Genomic DNA, 17,706 nt, shown 5'->3' with positions numbered 1-17,706 from the left:
GTAAAAGATTATTTTGAGAACTGAGGACATCTGAATATGCTCGGTATTAGATAACATTAGCAAATGATTATTAATTTTCCCGGGACTTGATAATAGTATTGTGATTATGAAGGAGAATGTCCTTATTTTTGGAGATGCATACTTTAGTATGTAGGGGTGTGGGGTTTTGTCTGCAACTTTGGGATGATTCAGCAAAAAAACTCAAAAAACGTTTACAAACTTATAGACAAAGCAGTATGGTAAACGATGAATTGTCTACTCTTGGTATTGGGTAGTACCACTGAATGAAGGGGGATAAACCTGGGTTTGTTATGATTTTTGCCGCTGTTCCTATGACATCACTAGAAAGCTGGAATTATTACCACTCCAAAGCAACCTGAAATCTCGCGACAGTACAGCTGGTGGCGCGCAAAACGCGGTGGGAGGGGTTGGGCCGAGAACGAGTGACTTCCGGTCCGGCCGTTGTCTGGGTGGCGCGGTCGAGTCATCGCTGGGCCTCGCCGCTTTAGTCTCCCACCCGCCCCCCGCCCCGGTGCGGGGGGTCGACCAGCCAACTAAGGCGGGAGGCGACTTGGATCCTTTCCTCCATTTCGTGTCGGCCAGCGTCCTGGCTACCCGCGCTGGGGCCTGGGGTCCTTGAGGCCCGCGAGGCCCAGTCTGAGGGGCTGGGGCCTACATCGGCCCGCCGCTGGGCTCCATGAGGCATAGCCTGACCAAGCTGCTGGCAGCCTCGGGCAGCGACTCCCCAACCCGCAGCGAGAGCCCGGCGCCGGCCGCGACCTGCTCGCTGTCCCCGGATCTGACCCGGGCGGCGGCGGGGGAGGAGGAGACGGCGGCGGCCGGATTTCCCGGCCGCCAGCAGCTGCCCGGCGACGAGGGCGTGTTGGAGGCCGGGAGGGGGAGCCGCGGCGGCGTGGCCGTGCGCGCGCCCTCGCCCGAGGAGATGGAGGAGGAGGCTGTCGCCAGCGTCCCCGGGGAAGAGACGGAGGACATGGACTTTCTGTCCGGGCTGGAACTGGCGGATCTGCTGGACCCCCGGCAACCGGACTGGCACCTGGAGCCCGGGCTCAGCTCGCCCGGGCCTCTCTCCTCGTCCGGCGGAGGCTCAGATAGCGGCGGCCTGTGGAGAGGGGACGACGACGACGAGGCCGCGGCTGCTGAGATGCAGCGCTTTTCAGACCTGCTGCAGAGGCTGTTAAACGGTATCGGCGGCTGCAGCAGCGGCAGTGACAGTGGCAGCGGCGAAAAGAGGCGGAGAAAGTCCCCGGGAGGAGGAGGCGGTGGCGGCAGCGGCAACGACAACAACCAGGCGGCGACAAAGAGTCCCCGGAAGGCGGCGGCGGCCGCTGCCCGTCTTAATCGGCTGAAGAAGAAGGAGTACGTGATGGGGCTGGAGAGTCGAGTCCGGGGTCTTGCAGCCGAGAACCAGGAGTTGCGGGCCGAGAATCGGGAGCTGGGCAAACGCGTACAAGCACTGCAGGAGGAGAGTCGCTACCTACGGGCAGTCTTAGCGAACGAGACTGGACTGGCTCGCTTGCTGAGCCGGCTGAGCGGCGTGGGACTGCGGCTGACCACCTCGCTCTTCAGAGACTCGCCCGCCGGTGACCATGACTACGCTCTGCCGGTGGGAAAGCAGCAGCAGGACCTGATAGAAGAGGACGACTCAGCGGGAGGAGTGTGTCTTCATGTGGACAAGGATAAGGTGTCGGTGGAGTTCTGCTCGGCGTGCGCCCGGAAGGCGTCGTCCTCTCTTAAAATGTAGGGTCAAGTAATCTGCTCTTTATCCGCGTTTACCCCTTTCAACTCCCTTACACCATGTAAAACCTTAGTGGGACATCTTCACTGGACACATTTCAGAGGAGGAAAAAAAAGTAATATTGAATCTTTAAGTGTTTAGCTAAAAGCATGAATGTGACACTGTAACCAACTCCTAATGATAACATGTGACTATTAAATCTCTCTGACAGTTTCTTTTTTAGGTGATTTCCTTCCTGCCAGGCTCCGTTGTAGGGGTTACAGAACAGTCGTTCCCGCCTCACAACCTGGTAAGGATCCATCTCTTCACGTAACGCTCATGCTCTGCTGCTTAGTCTACTTTAATGGGCAACATCTCAATTTGTGTGTGTGATTTTTTTTTTTTTTTTTTAAGTCTCTTTTGGAAGGTGGGAGGGGAATCTAATTTGGGCCCTGTCCACCCTGGAAACAGACTTGTGCTGGTCAGTAATGTATTTAAGATGCTGCTTCTGGTTGAAATAGCTGTTAATGTGTCCCCTTGTTCAGACTTGCGTGTACCTAGCTCTTCTGTCCCCAGTGTGGACATGGCCTTGGATGACATCGGTTCCAACTGTACACTGAAACCTGCTTATAGAGATACAGTTTGGAGACAGTGAAACAGGTGAAGTTGAATGGAAGTTCCGAGTTGTACAAGGTGCAAATTGGAATTCCAATTTTAGAGCAACTTTTCAGAGGTTGACAATAAGTATTTGGGGCATGCACAAATGTGGTAGTTATTTTGCTGGAGGTGACAGAAATCTCTTAGATATTCAAGAATGCCTTTTAGTTTTCAGTAGAAGATATAGAAATACAATCTATTCAGAGTAACAGATTTTAATAAATCTCACCATTAGAGAAGTTGGAAATTAACATGCATGTCAGACTCCTGTGTTTTAGTTAATTGGAGGAAAAATAAGAATGGTTAATGAAATGTTTCTTTAAGGACCAGCACAGTGATTATTATCCTATCACTGAGTATGAATAAATTGTTGAACATCTTTATTTTTGTTGTATTAAAATTTTAGGTTAAATTTGTGTATGATTAGATATTGAAGGTTGTGATATGTGAATGAAAACGTGTAAAGTGAGGCTTCACAAAGAATCTTTTTGTTCATATGTCTAAAGTATTTGTCAAATTTAAAAATAATTTTTAAAATTGAGAGGTTCTGGCCACTTAAATGCCATGATTGACACTATTTTTCTAAATATGGGACATACTCTTCCCTTGAAGTTACTTTATTGTCCAGTTGTGTAAATTGAATTATGGTGTCCTTCAGTGTAAGAGGCATTAAGAAATTCTTTGTGAAACATCACTGTTTGATAAAGTATATACGTATTTAGCATCCTTGTTTTTCTTTGTGCTAAAGTGGATACAGCTGTTGGGGCAGAAGATACGGGACCAGCTGCTGGCCACATTTCCTGCTTTATTTTAAAAGGTAGTATAAGAAATGAGGAAAAAGAGGTAATATCAGGGCTTCTGCTGTCTTTTATTTTTAAAACGTTCATAATTAAAAAGTTTTCCAGCAGTCCAAAGATGTAAGTTATTTCACACATAAAATGTTTTATTTTGTTGTTGTTTGGTTATGAAAATGGAATCCTTGTTCTTGCACAACTGTAAATGTTTTGTTGCTAGATGATACGATTTGAGACCTAAATTGGTCTCTGGTTTCCAGTGCATCACAGCATATTTTGTATAATCATCTACTGCACTTGAGCATGAATGGGTAGTAGCCAAACTCAGAACCTGGAGTGATGAACCTGCTTATACCTAAGGGCAGGAGCAAACCCCTCACAATGCAGCTGCATGGATTTTTAGTGCCTACTGAATTATATATATATATATATACACACACACACACACACACACACACACATATATATATATATATATATATATAAAAACCAAAAGTAGTTGGAAAAATTATTTGAAATGACTAATTTGTGCTATCTTCATGAAATATGTTAAATGTAGCTTTTTGAAACAGAAGCCTTGAATTGAAATTTAACTAATACTTGAACATTTTGTATATATTTCTTTGTATATAATTTTGTGCAGTACCAATGACAAAAATATGGTGTCATAATAAAACCAGGTTTGTTGATCTTTCAGTTATGGGCTCAAAGAATTTATTCATCTCTAACATGACATTGGAAAATAATGGATGAAATAGGAAAAATGATTGTTGTTAATGCTGACTGTGGGTCTTAATCAAAAGGTTCTGGAAGCAGTAAGTTCGTTTTTCTAAAAATTATACTATTTCCTTGGAATATTTTCTTCCTAACGTCAGTGCTTTTCCTGCAAAGTTTGGGCTGGGGAGAAACAGTAGTCAAAGCTTTCTGAATTGGAATGCTTTGAAATTCCAAGTGTAGATTTTTAGAATGTCATTTTATAAATGGCAATTTTTGGAATTACTTAAGAACTTTTGAAAATGGAAAGATTAGTATGGATTATTTTTTAAAGCTGCTTTGTTAGGTTCTTATGTTTTATTAACTGTCTTTTCTTAGTTTCCATTTCATTATTTTTTTTCTAGTTTTGGTGACTTAGTGATTTTGTCATTTTTACATCGACTTCATGGTCTTGTTTTTACATGGTAATTGCATGTATTTAGGACCTAATAGGGGCTTTAAATAAATTTGGTCATATTTATGTGTAAGCACATTTTACTGTAAATGTTTGGGTTTCTGAATTTACAACAGATCTGTTTATTTCAGTATGTAGAAAACAGTATCTTAAAGTGTCCTATTCACTACATGTTAATTAAAAAAAATTATTAATATGAAACTGTTGTCTTACTATTTTTAGAAAATTGTGTTCTGAATGATTAGTATTTGGATAAAGGAGATTTCTGGAATATAAAATGGATTGTTTTGAAATTTTTTAGGTTTGACTCTTTCTTGCAATGGTTGAAAACAATTTAGTATTTGGGGGACCTTTTTGGTTTTCTAATTGTGGTTCTATGATAAAATGATACAGAAATAGAGTAAAGATGTAGCTTTTTAATATTTGTCTTCTGATGGTGGCAAGAATTCATACATTAATTGAACTAACACATGATATTGACCTGCTGTTTCTATCATATTGACTTACTGTTTCTGCACTTCCTTGACCAAACCTAACTAAAAAGTCCACATTTGTTAAAATGTAGTCACACTTCTTATATAATCCAACAAAAAGTGTTCAAAATATTTAAAATATTTGTACATTTTATCATCACTAAATTAATCTCTCTCTCTTCTCTTTAAACAGCTTAGCAGTGTCTGCAAAAACGAATCTTTTCCTACAACCTGTTAACTGACTGGACTGATGGTAACAAAGTAATTGTGGGAGCCATGTCGATCAAAAATTGGCATCTGCTGAAAAAAATGATTGCCATTTTCAAGTTCCCAAATTACTTCTGTACTGATTTCACTTTCCAGAAATGGAGATATGAAAAGATTCTCTGGAATCCTTGAAAGACTTAATAGAAATACATGAGACTAAGTTAATTTTGGAACAAATTTTTTGTCTTTCATGGGAGTGATACTCAGTTCTTTGCATACCTTTTAAAAATTGTAACCATTGGAGAAGAGAATTATAGTAGTTCATCAAGAAATATTAGATTCTTTACATAATCGAGAGCACATTCTATGGATTTACATTTAGTCAACTAGAATTACATAAACAGGCCATCAGTGATCACAAGGCATATCATGAGTTTTGTATTTATTTCTTGGAACATGAGAGCTAATTTGGAGTACAGACAGACCCTGCTGAGTAGAGTATAAAAGTTAATGTAAAGTCCTTAATTATAAAGAGTAGTCTTTTTAAATAGATGCATTGATTTGTCTGTATATCTTTGAAAAAATTGATTATGATTAAATGTGTGCGTAGTTAATTGCAATTTAGGATAATACCAGGATGTGTGGATTCTGAGGTTTTGGCTTCTTGAGCTTTCTCTGAGTACTTGACACTGTTTTTTTGAATATTTTGAAGTTTCTAATGAATGGTATACTAGTTTCTACTGTTTTATATTAAAATTTCTCTAGTGTTATGTAAGGGCTTTAGTATTCTGGATGATGGGAGTGGCTTTTTTCGTGGTATATGGTTTTACTTAATAGAAATATTTTTCTGCTTTATTATAAGTGCGAAAAAACACAAAAACTCTGGATTGTTTTATTTCATTTTCATTGGGTTATGTTAATACACTCTTTCACCTGGTCTAGACTGAGTCATTTTATCTTACTGTTTGACTCATTTGTGGAAATGGGTAGATAGAAGAGGGAAGGGGTAGGCTCTTATTTCATAATAACTATATAGCTGGTTATTGTATGGTATTATTCAAAACTTATTAAATCCCGTTCTTATTAAATCCCGTAATCTAAGTGTATTCAGTGCCTGTGAAGCCAGGCGGCAAAGAGCATTCCCATTAGCTTATATGTAAGTAGCTGATGCTCCTACAGTACGGATGGTTATAATTTCACAACCAGAGGTGTAGGCACCAACACAATTTGGTGACCATAACTACTACTTTGATGAATACAGAGTGGATTATTCATTGATAATGAATAATTGTCTTTAATATGCTTACCTAGTTCAGCATTTTGAAGGTGTAGTTTAAGGTCTCACTAATTTAGTCAAATTTTTAAGCTAAATAATCTGATGACTTTTGAAGTTGAATAGGTATTAAGATATTAACAAGTGTTTTTTTCTTGCCAGACTCATATGAATACAAAGCTTTGAGAACCTCCTAAATGTTTATATTTTTACTGTTTTTCTGTTTTTTTCATTTGTTACCATCTAAGCCAGTGATCAGAAAGGGGAAGTCTTCCATTAGAAACTTGCAGAATATTTTGTTTGATTAGCATGGTGTTTTTCATATATTTAAATTTGAATACATTTATATGTAGCCTCAACACTCTCTCAGTCACTCCCTATTGTCTTAATTTTGTTGACCCAAAATTACTTGTTGAAAATATTTTGCTCTATTTTCATAATGAACTGATTTAAAAATCTAGTCACTGATTGTGTTTTAAACATTTGTGTAGTTCTGTTAATATACTGGTTTAAATTTTATTGGTAGCCCAACTTCTTTAGAATGTGCCTCCAAATTCTGTATCTTTTCTGTATACTCACTGAGGTCAATTTCCTAGACTCCTCTGGCTCTTAGTGTACTCTAGTTTGGGGGTTATGAAATATATTAATAAGTAAAGTATAACATAATACACTTTTTAAAAAGCCAGATATGCAAAGTGGATTGTAAAAGACAGATTTAAATAGTTTGTCTGCTATGACTGCACTGAAATATTAAAAACTATTTTTCTGACTGGCAGTGTTTTTTAGGTCTTAGCTACAAATGACTGTTTCCTTAAATTGTAAAGCTGATCACAGCAAGTTCACATCATGTATCTTCCCTCTGAACGAAAATTTGGTAAAGTAGTTTTGTATTAACAGACTTAAAATGCTTTACAAAGCTTATTTTACCCATTTCTACTAATTGAAGAGATGATTTAAGAAATATGTGGCAGAGGACAGATATTAGAAAGAAATCCTTTTTGGTTACAGAAAGCATTGTAAACTCTTATACCCATTTATAGATGATATGCTAGGGAGTAAATACTCTGAGAATGTTTAAGGATAAGTAAGGAAACAATCTGTACTAAATTGTCAAACAACTTAGTTATATGAATGGGGTTTGAATGATCTAAGTTGATTGAACCATTCTGTATTCTTAAGGAGTCTATTCAGTAATTTGGGTTTCTTATTTTTGAAGTCAGGAATTCATTGTTTCTTTCACTGTGATAAATAGAACTTTGCTTTAAGTAAGTGGTAGAATGCCTGTACTGACCAGCCGTCAAAAAAAAAAAAAAGTGATGGAATACAGATAAAATGGATAATTTTGGGTCAGAGAACTTTTAATCTTGATATTTTAGCTTGTAAAAGAAACACCTAATTTTTTTGCCTTTTAAATTTTACATATATATATTTATTTCTCTCCCTAGCTGTAAAAATTAAAGCATATTCATTATAGGAAACTTGGAAAATCCAGAAAGAATCAAGAAGAAAATCATCCGTAACTCTGTATATAGTCCAGAGAATATCAGTAGTAAACATTTTGGCATATTTCCTTTCAGTCTCTTGTGCATATAGATTCTTTTGCATCATAATTGGATCATTTCTTATACAAATTTGGTAGAGAATACATTTTATGTGACTGTTGCAAGAACAAACCATCTTTGCTTTCTGAAAAATATACTAATTTCACTTGAATTTTGGCAGCACCGCTTTATTTTCATTCTTAAACAGAGGCTGAAAGCCTATTTCACTTGCAGAGCTGCCTTTTCTGAATTGTCCTTTTTCATAATTTTAAGTAGCATAAGATTACTTAACAGACATGTCACTATACTTGGAAGGAATAGTTAAGGTGCTCACGAATGTGGAATGTGGTACAGGATGGCATTTAAGGTTTTGCTTGGTGTTTTTTTGTGATGACTGGCTTGCCTAATAAGAAAGTGTTGGTCTGGACCTGTGGTGTCCAGTATTGTAGCCATTATCCACATTTAAATTGATTAAAATAAAAAATTTAGTTATTCAGTTGCATTGAGCCACATTTCAGTTGCTGAACAGTCACATATGGCTAGTGGCTAACATTGACAGTGCAATATAAACATTTCCGTCATCACAGAAAGTTCTGTTGGATAATGATTCAGATACTGTCACAGAAGAAAATGGTTTAATGAACTAGGATGAGAAATTCTAGGAAGGGGAACACAATAGATCCCTTCAAAAATTTTAATGATCTATCTTAGGAAATGAATTGACTAGGATATTTCAAAAAGGAAGACCAGGAGCAATAGGAAGAATATGGCTACCATTGAGTGCCTGATATAGCAGGTGCTGTTAGGCAACTTATATATAAGACCAACCTTGAGTGAGGTTACTGATGTGGAAACTGAAGGTCACAGAGGTTAAACTTGCTTAGCACCACATAGCTAAAAAAAAAAAAAGGCTTATGTTTCTGCGTTTCTAAAGAACTATCCCATAGTGGAAGCTTCAAAGATTGCCTAAATCTAAAAATATAATTTCTGAGGATCATAGATAAGATGACACTTGAAGTATGTAGCTCAAGCTGAGCACAACAGCTCACATAATAGTTCAAGCTGAGCCTTAATGACTATCTGTTAAGAAGATTGGGATTGATGTCTTTGTGAGGAATGTTTAGATACGTTCTAAGACTATGGATTAATAATACCTATGGAAACACTTTGAATTGAGAAATGAAGCATAAGTAACATTTGCTATAGTGTACTGATACTTTTTTTCATCATTCTTGCTTGGTTCTGAGAAGTCTTCAGTGAAAATTGCTGTATGGTTATTTTTTCCTCTTGTGTTATAGACCAAACTCAGTGCCTAATGTAAAGGAGTAGAGTGAGCAAGGTAGAAGAGGCAATATTGTGCAAACTAGGGAAGTTATGCTCTTGTTTTAGTAGGTAGCCTGTACCAGGATTCAGCCTTTATTGCCCTGTGTAGCCTTTTGTTGTAGTTCTCAGAACTGTACCTCATGTGGGAAATTACAAGTCCATGTTTATTCATAACATTAGACACAGGTTACTTTTATATTCACACTTTATTTTGGTGTACATATTTAAGTCAGTGAATCTTTAGGCCAGGTTCAGGTAACTGAAGGGCCTTTATAAGTACTTTATATTGTCTAGACCCAAGGTAGGCTGCAAACACAGTCTGGAGCAAAATGGGAAATAACATCTTTCTAAAGACAGGCTTAGAAATTCTAATCCAATAAGTTAGGATGTTTCCTTTCTCTGGTAGCGGGGATGATTGATACCTGTTAGGAAACATTAAGATATTTCATTAGAAAAGATTATTGTATCAAGTGGCAAACCTGTGTACAATATATATTAGTCCTAGAAGTTTGAAGATAAAAACTTGATAAAGATCAAGTAATGCTACTTTCTTCAGTGTCTACTGTCAAAAAATGTCCTGTTTTCTTTTCCTCTTTCCCCAGTTGGCCTCTGGAGGCTCAGATAGCATAGACTGCTGATGTAACAGTTTTAACAGAATAACCAGGATTACTTTGGAGTAGCAGGATTACAGCTAGACATTTTCTGATGGAATTTTCCTTTTCTGAGAAAACTGTATGTAATAATATAGCTTTCGTGCTAGGCATAGTACTGTTGACACCTTTGTAGTGAGCATTCAACAAAAATTAAGGTTACTAACCCAAACTACACACCAAGAGGCACAGTGTGACTAAGGTCTAGAACTGCTTTCAAATTCTTAAAAAGTAAAATTTGATTACTTGTAAGAAAAAACAAGTCAATAACTTCTAATCAAAGTAACATTGCCTTTGGTCTAAATGCCTTAGGAAACATATTTGCTGTTGAAGTTTTGAGTTTTCTAGGTAATCACATATATTAAAGTTTTTTAATGATGACGAGAAAACAAAGAATCCTACCTGGCTGCTAGGCCACCATTGACAGGTAGAGCCAAGAAAACAGGGTACAGACCACCAAAAGTGAGACCAACCAATCCAGCTCGTGTTACTGTACAGGTTTCACAATTCAGATAACCTAGGAAATAAATTTTGGAAATGAAGGTCATAGTAATCAAGCAAACATGATTTAAAGAATGCAAGGTCCCTTTACATGTGTTACATGTATCTAATTTTTGGGCAATAATACAGCAAATGCAATTCTGCAAGGCATGCTGAAAGGCACAATTACATGTACAGTTAACCTAAAATAGCCAGGAATAACTGATAAAACCATTTTAGGAAAAAATGCTGTAATTTGTTTTGAACTTAGATATAATCTCAGGGTTTGGGCTGCTGCTAGCTTTCTGTACTTCTTTTGTATCAGCGGACCTGGGCTAACAGGAAGGTACTTCAGAAAAGTTTGTGGAAAAATAGAATTAAAAGATAATATTAATCTTGCCATGAAGTTTTTGAAGTACTTTCATTTCCACTCAGTATGTTCGGTTCATTGGGCAATAGGTTTCCCTTGATCTAAAAAATTCTTTCCAGGCCCGGCCCGTGGCTCACTCGGTAGAGTGCGGTGCTGATAGCACCAAGGCCTTGGGTTCGGATCCCATATAGGGATGGCCGGTTGCTCACTGGGTGAGCGTGGTGCTGACAACACCAAGTCAAGGGTTAAGATCCCCTTACCGGTCATCTTTTAAAAAAAAATAAATAAATAAAATAAAAAATTTTTTCCAAATTGGTCATGGAATGCAAACGAAATACTCATTGAATTTAAACAAACTTAGAGCAGCACTTAACAGAGTAAAGAATTCGGACGGCCTGCCCACCCCAGCCCCCATGGTCATGATATTTTTATTTGAAATCATTAGTAGATCATTTGTAATTAGCTATGCTCAAAGCAGTCAGCACACGTGGTACATTTTCAAAAGGAAATCAAAATCTTGTATATGCATTTAGTGCTCTGGGAGATTTACTAAATAGTCTTATTCCCATAAAAATAAGGGAGTTAGCCTTAAAAAGTTATAAGGTTTCCAAGTATTTCTTCCTCTACATGAGCACTGGGAAAGATAAGAGTTAGATAAAGGAAAGTGTGTAGAACTTCTGTGTATGTATTTGTACCTTATTTGGCTGGTAGACCATGCTAATATGAGTCAGTTGCTGTATTATATAGAGGCTAGCAAAACTCAATCTTACTCAAACACTGAAATACAGCATATAGCTCCTTGATAATAAAGTATTAACTAAAGTTGCAAATAATATATACCAAGGCAAACTCTGGTGATAGTGAAATATAATTTACCTGTACTCAAAGGTAAACTTATAAAGCCATCGTAAGATACATGTGCTGTCAAAAATGGGATCACTGCCATTGGTAAGCCAGCAGCTATACGAGCCTGTGTCACATTCAAGATGCGTCGAAAAAGACTGTTTGCTATTAGGCCACAGAGAGCAGCATTAAGTCCAATAAATGTTGATCCATGTACAAGTAGATTCCTGAAGGGGTGAGAAAAAAATAACTTTCTTTGGCTTTGTTATGTGTGTGAGCTCTCTAGTTCTGGCATATGTTACAAAATTTCCCAGGATTTGTGAATAACTGGATACATCTATCCCACATTGCTCCATAAAACCAAAACCTTAAAAAATCATTATGTTTTACATTCAGGTTTTTATTCTAAAAGGCTTTTGAATTTGGTCAATACTTAAGGATACAGTGATACGTTTAGATTTTGCTACATTTTTGTGATTTTGCAAAGGATATTAGTATAGAAATTTCCCCCTCAACTATGTAGTAGGGAACAGCTTCTGAAGAGTATGAATTCCTACAATACCCAATACTTACCTCTCTAGTCCAGCACATCAGAAGGTGGTACTATCTTAAAATCATTGATTTATATGTCAGGCTTCCCCACTAATCTATAAACAACTTGAAAATAATGGATACAAAGTTGTATTCAACTTGGTTTCTGTAGCACCTGACCCAAAGTGTCCAATACTGTGGAGTTAACGTGTTCCCTTTCACTCTTCCCTTCAGCATTAAGTGTCAGGACTTGGAGATTGGGGGAGTACTAACATTTAAGCAATATTCTATGGTAGGTACTTTTACAACAATCCACTGATGAAGAATGAACTGATGTTTTGATATAGTAAGTGGCAGAATTGGATTTAAAGGCAAGGTATGTATGAATTATAAACCATGTTCTATTAATTTTGGGAAAAAATAATATCTAATATTTAAGCTGTATATTGAAAATACTCCAATTCAAACTTCTCAGCCTATCACTTAGCTTTTTTCCCACCTGTGTTACCATCTCCAACATAGTCATCCTCTCAAATTTCTTATTACTGTTAACTAGCCAAGCTAGCCACACTAATTTCTGTGATTCATACTCATCTTAAAATAGCTTTTCTAGGAACTCCTAGTTAAGCTTCCTACATTGTTTAAGATACTGCTTTTCTTTTTTTTTTTTTTGTCTTTTTCCGTGTCCGGCAACGGATCGCAACCCTCAGTGTCGCCCCCGTACCGGACCGGGACCGGCAACGGAATTGCAACCCTCGGTGCTGCTCCCGCGCCTCACTCAGCCAGTGAGCGGGAACCGGTCTGTATGTGGGATCCGAACCCTCGGGCGGGAGCACCGCCGCGCTTCCCAAGCGGCGCACTATCCAGTGCGCCACCGGGCCGGCCCTAAGATACTGCTTTTCTGACCTTTCACTTTGCTATCATAATGGTGCCTGTCGTTTCATACATTGAGATCCTAATACATACAGCAGACTTGGTGCTAAATCACAAACAAAAAATTATCTTCTGCCTTTAAGGTTTTCATAGTTGACAATTATTGGAGGAGAGACATGTAAATGATTCAATAGAAGTCTATGAAAATCATAATAGCAGTACAGGAATTTAGGGTACATAAGATAATATTTGAATGATAAGAGCCTAGAGAACTTGCCAAACAACTACAGAAAACGTAAATGTGAAAGGCCTGTTTTTTTTGTTTGTTTTTGTGGGGATTGGAAACTTGAGCATGTCCTCTAAAATATTAGGTTATTTCATCTTCGTGACAACCATGTGAACTATGTGTTATCCTTATTTTAGTAATAGGAACCAATACTCAGGTAAATAATTTGGCCACATTTATTTATATATGATTTATATACATGAATAAATAATTTCCTATGGCTGAAGTAAAATTTTTTAGTCACTAATTCAGTTAGCAGCTCTTTGCCAGTTTTCCAAAAAATTTCCTATACAACTAGAAACTCATGACTTTTTGGCAAGACATACACAGGAAAATAACTAGACACATGAAACATAAGACCAAATTTAGCAAATGGCAATAAAATATATGGTACATGAGATTATTCTGTAGACCAGACAATGAAGGATGTGTGCATGTGTGTGCACACATGCACTGGCTGGGGATACAGAACTTTTGAAATCTCACCAAGTTCTTATTACTGCTTTTGGTTTAGGTTCTCCCTTGCTGAGATGGTAAGTAGCAGCAAGAGTAGAATTTGTGCGGTTTTCATTCCTAAAGACGGTAATAAGAGTGTATCTCCAAAGTATATTTAAAATCTATTGTCTTTTCATCTCAACTGCTATCACCCTACCATTTCTACTCACCAGGATTACTGTGCCAGTTTTCTACTAGTCTTCCTATTTCCTTTCTTTCCTCTATTAAATCTATTTCCCACAAAGCAGCTAGCATCTTCCTTAAAAATGTTAGCAGGATCACATCATTCCCCTGCTTAAATCTTCCTGTTCCTTATGCCCACTTCTCTTGTACTTCAGTAACATTTGTTCCTTAAGTATGACAAATCTGCTATCCTGTGGTTTAGGCACATACCATTCATTCTACCTGAGATTCCGTCCTTCCCTCCCTAGGCTGGCTCCTTTTCATTCTTTTAAAGGTCTCAGATTTTCAGTTTAAATGTAAAGCTAGTCAGAGAGACCTTTTTGAACTGCCAAGGAGGTCTAAGAACATTTTATGGAAGTGTACTGTAGTTGCCTGTGTTGTCTTCAAAGGTCAATATGTTCCCTATATTGTCTTTTTTCTCTTTAATAAGTATTTAATAAATATCTTAAAGATCTTTAGCTGTGATCCCACTTCTCTGACATTCCACGTCTAGCTATGTGTGTTCCATGGTACCCTTTTAGACTGGTAAGCATACTGATAGAAATGAATTGAGAAAGAAGACAAAAGTTATTTTAAAATTATTTAAATGAGTCCATAAATATTTATATCTTCCTGTACTCTAAGCTGAATCAATCATATGCAACTACATGTATCCAAAGACATGAATTCTAGCCTTGACTCCACAATTTGCTATGTGATGTTGAGCAAAACTCTCTGGGCCTCGGCTTTGTCATCAAGAAAAGAAAAGGGCTCACTTTCCTTTAGATATCTATGTTGTTTCACTCAAACTAGATAAATTTGAGATAATCAGTGATGAAAATTTGCCTAGTAAAAGGTATTTTTAAATAAAGAAGGGGTCTTACCTTTCTGCTTCTGGGAGTTGATTAATTTTTTTGGTTGTGATATCTAAAATGGTTAAGTTTTCTTTGACAATATCATCTGATCCATGATTTTTCATCTTGAGCCTTTAAAACATGAAAAATAACATTTTTAATAATTATATTTACAGAAAAAATAAAAAATTTAAAAGCCTCTGAAGGCCATACATATTTAATTTTAAAAGAGCTATGGATTGAGTTTATAATCTGAAAAATCAATGCATATATACCATACCAACAAAGGAAGAAATCTTAAGTGAAACGGAAACCAGAAAAGCAACACAGAAAAGCTTCTAGGAAATACATCTTCATAGCCCTTAAAAATACATACTAAACAATTCACAGATGGTACTAAACATAAAAGACATGAAACTAACAATATTAAAATTAAGAACTCCTGTTCATTAATGGATACCGTAAAGATAAGCTAGTATGGGAGAAAATGTTTGCAATATGACTGACAGAGTAGTCAGTACCCAGAATGTATACAGAATTACAAACCACCACCAACAACAAAAAACCAAGCAACCCAACAGAAGGTATCATATTTTAAGCTTAAATGTAACCTAGTCAGCTTTTTAACTGCAAAGGGAAGTCTAAGAATATTTTGTGGAAGTGAACTGTATTTGCCTGTGTTGTCTTCAAAGATCAGCTTGTGAAAAGGCACTTCAGAAAAAGGAAAGTCAAACAGCCAATAAACATAGAAATATACTCAATTTCATCATAATCTGGGAAAAATAAAACCATAGTGAGATACCAATGGGTACCAAAGGTTAGCTATAATTTAAGATTTGACAATTTTAATTACTGGCAAGAATATGGGGCAGTTGAAACTCATTTGCTGCTGGTGGAAGTGTAAATTATACCCAAACTGGGTACAACCACTTTGGAAAAGAATTTGGTATTATTTAGCAGGTAGAAGGCACACATACACAGCAATTTCACTTCTAGGAATACCCTAGTGTAGAGGTCAGCAAACTTCTCTAAAGGCCCAGAAAGCAAATATTTTAGCTTTTGTGGGTAACATGGTCTTTGTTGAATATTCTTTTTTCTTTTAACAACTCTTTAATAATACAGGAATTATTCTATAAGAATAAGCTGGCTGACTACACAGGAACAAGTTGTAGGCTGCATCTGGCCTACATGCCAGTAGTTTGTTCTCTGCACTTATGGTGAATGTCAGTTTAGGGGAATGGTGAATGAAGAGTTTTAGCCTGAAGATTTAGCTTATTAAACAGATTTCAGGGTAACAGTTAAAAAAAGCAAAAGTTCAAGGATAACGGCAAAGGACAACCTGGTTTTTATAAAATCAGATTTTCTTGGTTCACCATCAGTACTCATTTGCTAATGATTAATTTACAGAACTAACATTTATTGGGTACCTGTTTTATATATATGAAGTCATTTGGAAAATAGTGCACTGAAATTCCGAATCTCTAGACTTAAAATTAATAGGTACAACGAAGGCTTAGAAATTCAGGTTTAGGTTCCCAGGCCTTAAATTTTGACAGCCTTGTCTACCATAACGTGATAGACACAACACCTGCTGCTACAGGAGAGCTATGAATGATTTTGTGTATGGGGTAGAGGAATATATATGTAATCAAACTGAGCTTATATAGAGAAAATGTATGATATATATGTTGAAAATTATTTCCTCAAAATGTCCAGTCCAATGCCATCACTACTTTTCTGTTCTATGCTCTGCACATTGGTAAGGTTCCGAGTTGTGTGAAATAGCCATTTCTATGGTGTGTCTATCAGGAGTCACTCTTAATTCGGTAAAGTCCTGACTGGGCAGCTCCCGTGGGGCACTGTGTCGTTAATAATAAACCCCTACCAAACACAATGCCACCTTTAAATACTACAAACATTTCAAAAGGTTTTTGCATTACCTATTTCAAGTCACTCTTGGGAGAGTTCGAGAGATGGGCGATGTGTAAAGTGAGGCCTTGGGAGAATTCTCAAAGACGGACTATGTGTAAAGTGGGGCCTCTGAAAATTAAGTTTGGCCAAGGTCACCCTGTAAACTGGCAGTAAACCCGAGATTAAATTCAATCGCATTTTTTTTCTTCTTCTACTGGCTTAATTTATATATAAGGTTATTCCTTCTAGGTGAAAAGTGACGAGACAGTCAATACTGTGGGGCCAACTCCCTTCCTCCCTGGTCTTATTCCCGCGCTGCCGGTGCTCAGCGTTGTCACCTCGCCGTCCTTCCCCTGATACCGGGACATTTTCTTCACCTCTTTACCCAGAAGGCCAGTACCTTATGCTCTACTTCTCCCAGCAGCCAGTGCCTCCACCGGTCTTCTTCAACCACGCCGGAGTTCACTGCAACCTTTGCTCTACTCGCCGCAGAGCAGCCATCTTTGGCTGACACGTGACTATGCCCGGGCCGGCGCCCGGAAGCGGCGGCTGATTGGGCTCCAACAGCAGGTTGCAGACAAGAGCCGCTTTCTGCTGAGCGGCTTCCGGCTGGGGGAGGTGCTAGGCGGCTGAGCCGTGAGATTTGGCAGACGCAGAGGCTAGTTATTTCACGTAATCCCGACCCGCAGGACAGATCCTGTAGAGGCTGTGAAATTTCGAGATGCAAATTGCGTGACTCAACCTGCCTCTTTCGCTGAAAACCTACCTTGGGTACTTCACTTAACTTCCTATCAAATAGAGCCTACTTCGTCATGGTGGCCTGGGTTATATGAAAACTGTACAGCTCTTGACATACTCAGTACTCAGGTTTAAAAGAAGTGAAGGAGCTGAGAATTTTTTTGTTCTTTCGATTTTTCTACTTCCCTTGAATCTTCAGCTCCCTGTGCCATGTTATGATATGGTTGATTGTCCCACCGTAATCTGAGCACCTCAAGAGCTTGTTTTTCTGAGGGGTTCCTGTTGCCCTCTACAGTACTGCTTATTAAAAGCGGGGTTGGGTGACTGTGGCAAAGAAAACCT

At 38.0% G+C, this 17,706-nt stretch overlaps 2 protein-coding genes across 4 annotated transcripts; one reads left to right on the top strand and one right to left on the bottom strand.

The window, feature by feature from the left end:
* The first annotated feature begins 697 nt into the window (after window positions 1-697).
* CREBZF (CREB/ATF bZIP transcription factor) lies at window positions 698-8,272 on the top strand. 3 transcript variants are annotated; one of them, XM_008572280.1, is made up of 4 exons: window positions 698-2,045; window positions 3,141-3,209; window positions 3,884-4,001; window positions 5,021-8,272. In XM_008572280.1, exon 1 carries the CDS (start codon window positions 698-700, stop codon window positions 1,760-1,762), a length of 1,065 nt encoding a protein of 354 aa, XP_008570502.1. In that variant the 3' UTR covers window positions 1,763-2,045; window positions 3,141-3,209; window positions 3,884-4,001; window positions 5,021-8,272. The 3 variants fall into 3 exon arrangements, with proteins under 3 accessions (XP_008570502.1, XP_008570503.1, XP_008570501.1); XM_008572281.1 differs by lacking the exon at window positions 3,884-4,001; XM_008572279.1 differs by lacking the exon at window positions 5,021-8,272 and having other exon boundaries at window positions 3,884-4,647.
* A 1,086-nt stretch (window positions 8,273-9,358) lies between these two features.
* Window positions 9,359-17,158, bottom strand: TMEM126A (transmembrane protein 126A). The gene is made up of 5 exons (XM_008572278.1): window positions 17,027-17,158; window positions 14,746-14,847; window positions 11,548-11,741; window positions 10,224-10,338; window positions 9,359-9,593 (listed from the first exon to the last, which is right to left on the bottom strand). Exons 2-5 carry the CDS (start codon window positions 14,838-14,840, stop codon window positions 9,401-9,403), a joined length of 597 nt encoding a protein of 198 aa, XP_008570500.1. The 5' UTR covers window positions 14,841-14,847; window positions 17,027-17,158; the 3' UTR covers window positions 9,359-9,400.
* Window positions 17,159-17,706: the final 548 nt, after the last annotated feature.

The sequence above is a fragment of the Galeopterus variegatus genome, unplaced genomic scaffold (assembly GCF_000696425.1).
Source record: "Galeopterus variegatus unplaced genomic scaffold, G_variegatus-3.0.2 Scaffold773, whole genome shotgun sequence".
In the NCBI taxonomy this organism is placed as follows: domain Eukaryota; kingdom Metazoa; phylum Chordata; class Mammalia; order Dermoptera; family Cynocephalidae; genus Galeopterus; species Galeopterus variegatus.
Note: the sequence above shows the minus strand (reverse complement) of the source record. Positions and strands in the feature narration are given on the sequence as shown.

Bases quoted from the DNA above. Each gene is read 5' to 3' on its own strand.
- CREBZF (XM_008572281.1), top strand. From the start codon at position 698: ATGAGGCATAGCCTGACCAAGCTGCTGGCAGCCTCGGGCAGCGACTCC.
- TMEM126A (XM_008572278.1), bottom strand. From the start codon at position 14,840: ATGAAAAATCATGGATCAGATGATATTGTCAAAGAAAACTTAACCATT. The intron at 10,339-11,547 runs GTAAATTATATT...TTTATTTCCTAG, and splicing joins AAGTTTACCTTTGAGTACAG to GTTATCTGAATTGTGAAACC. The intron at 9,594-10,223 runs GTAGGATTCTTT...GTTTCCTAACAG, and splicing joins AATGGTGGCCTAGCAGCCAG to GTATCAATCATCCCCGCTAC.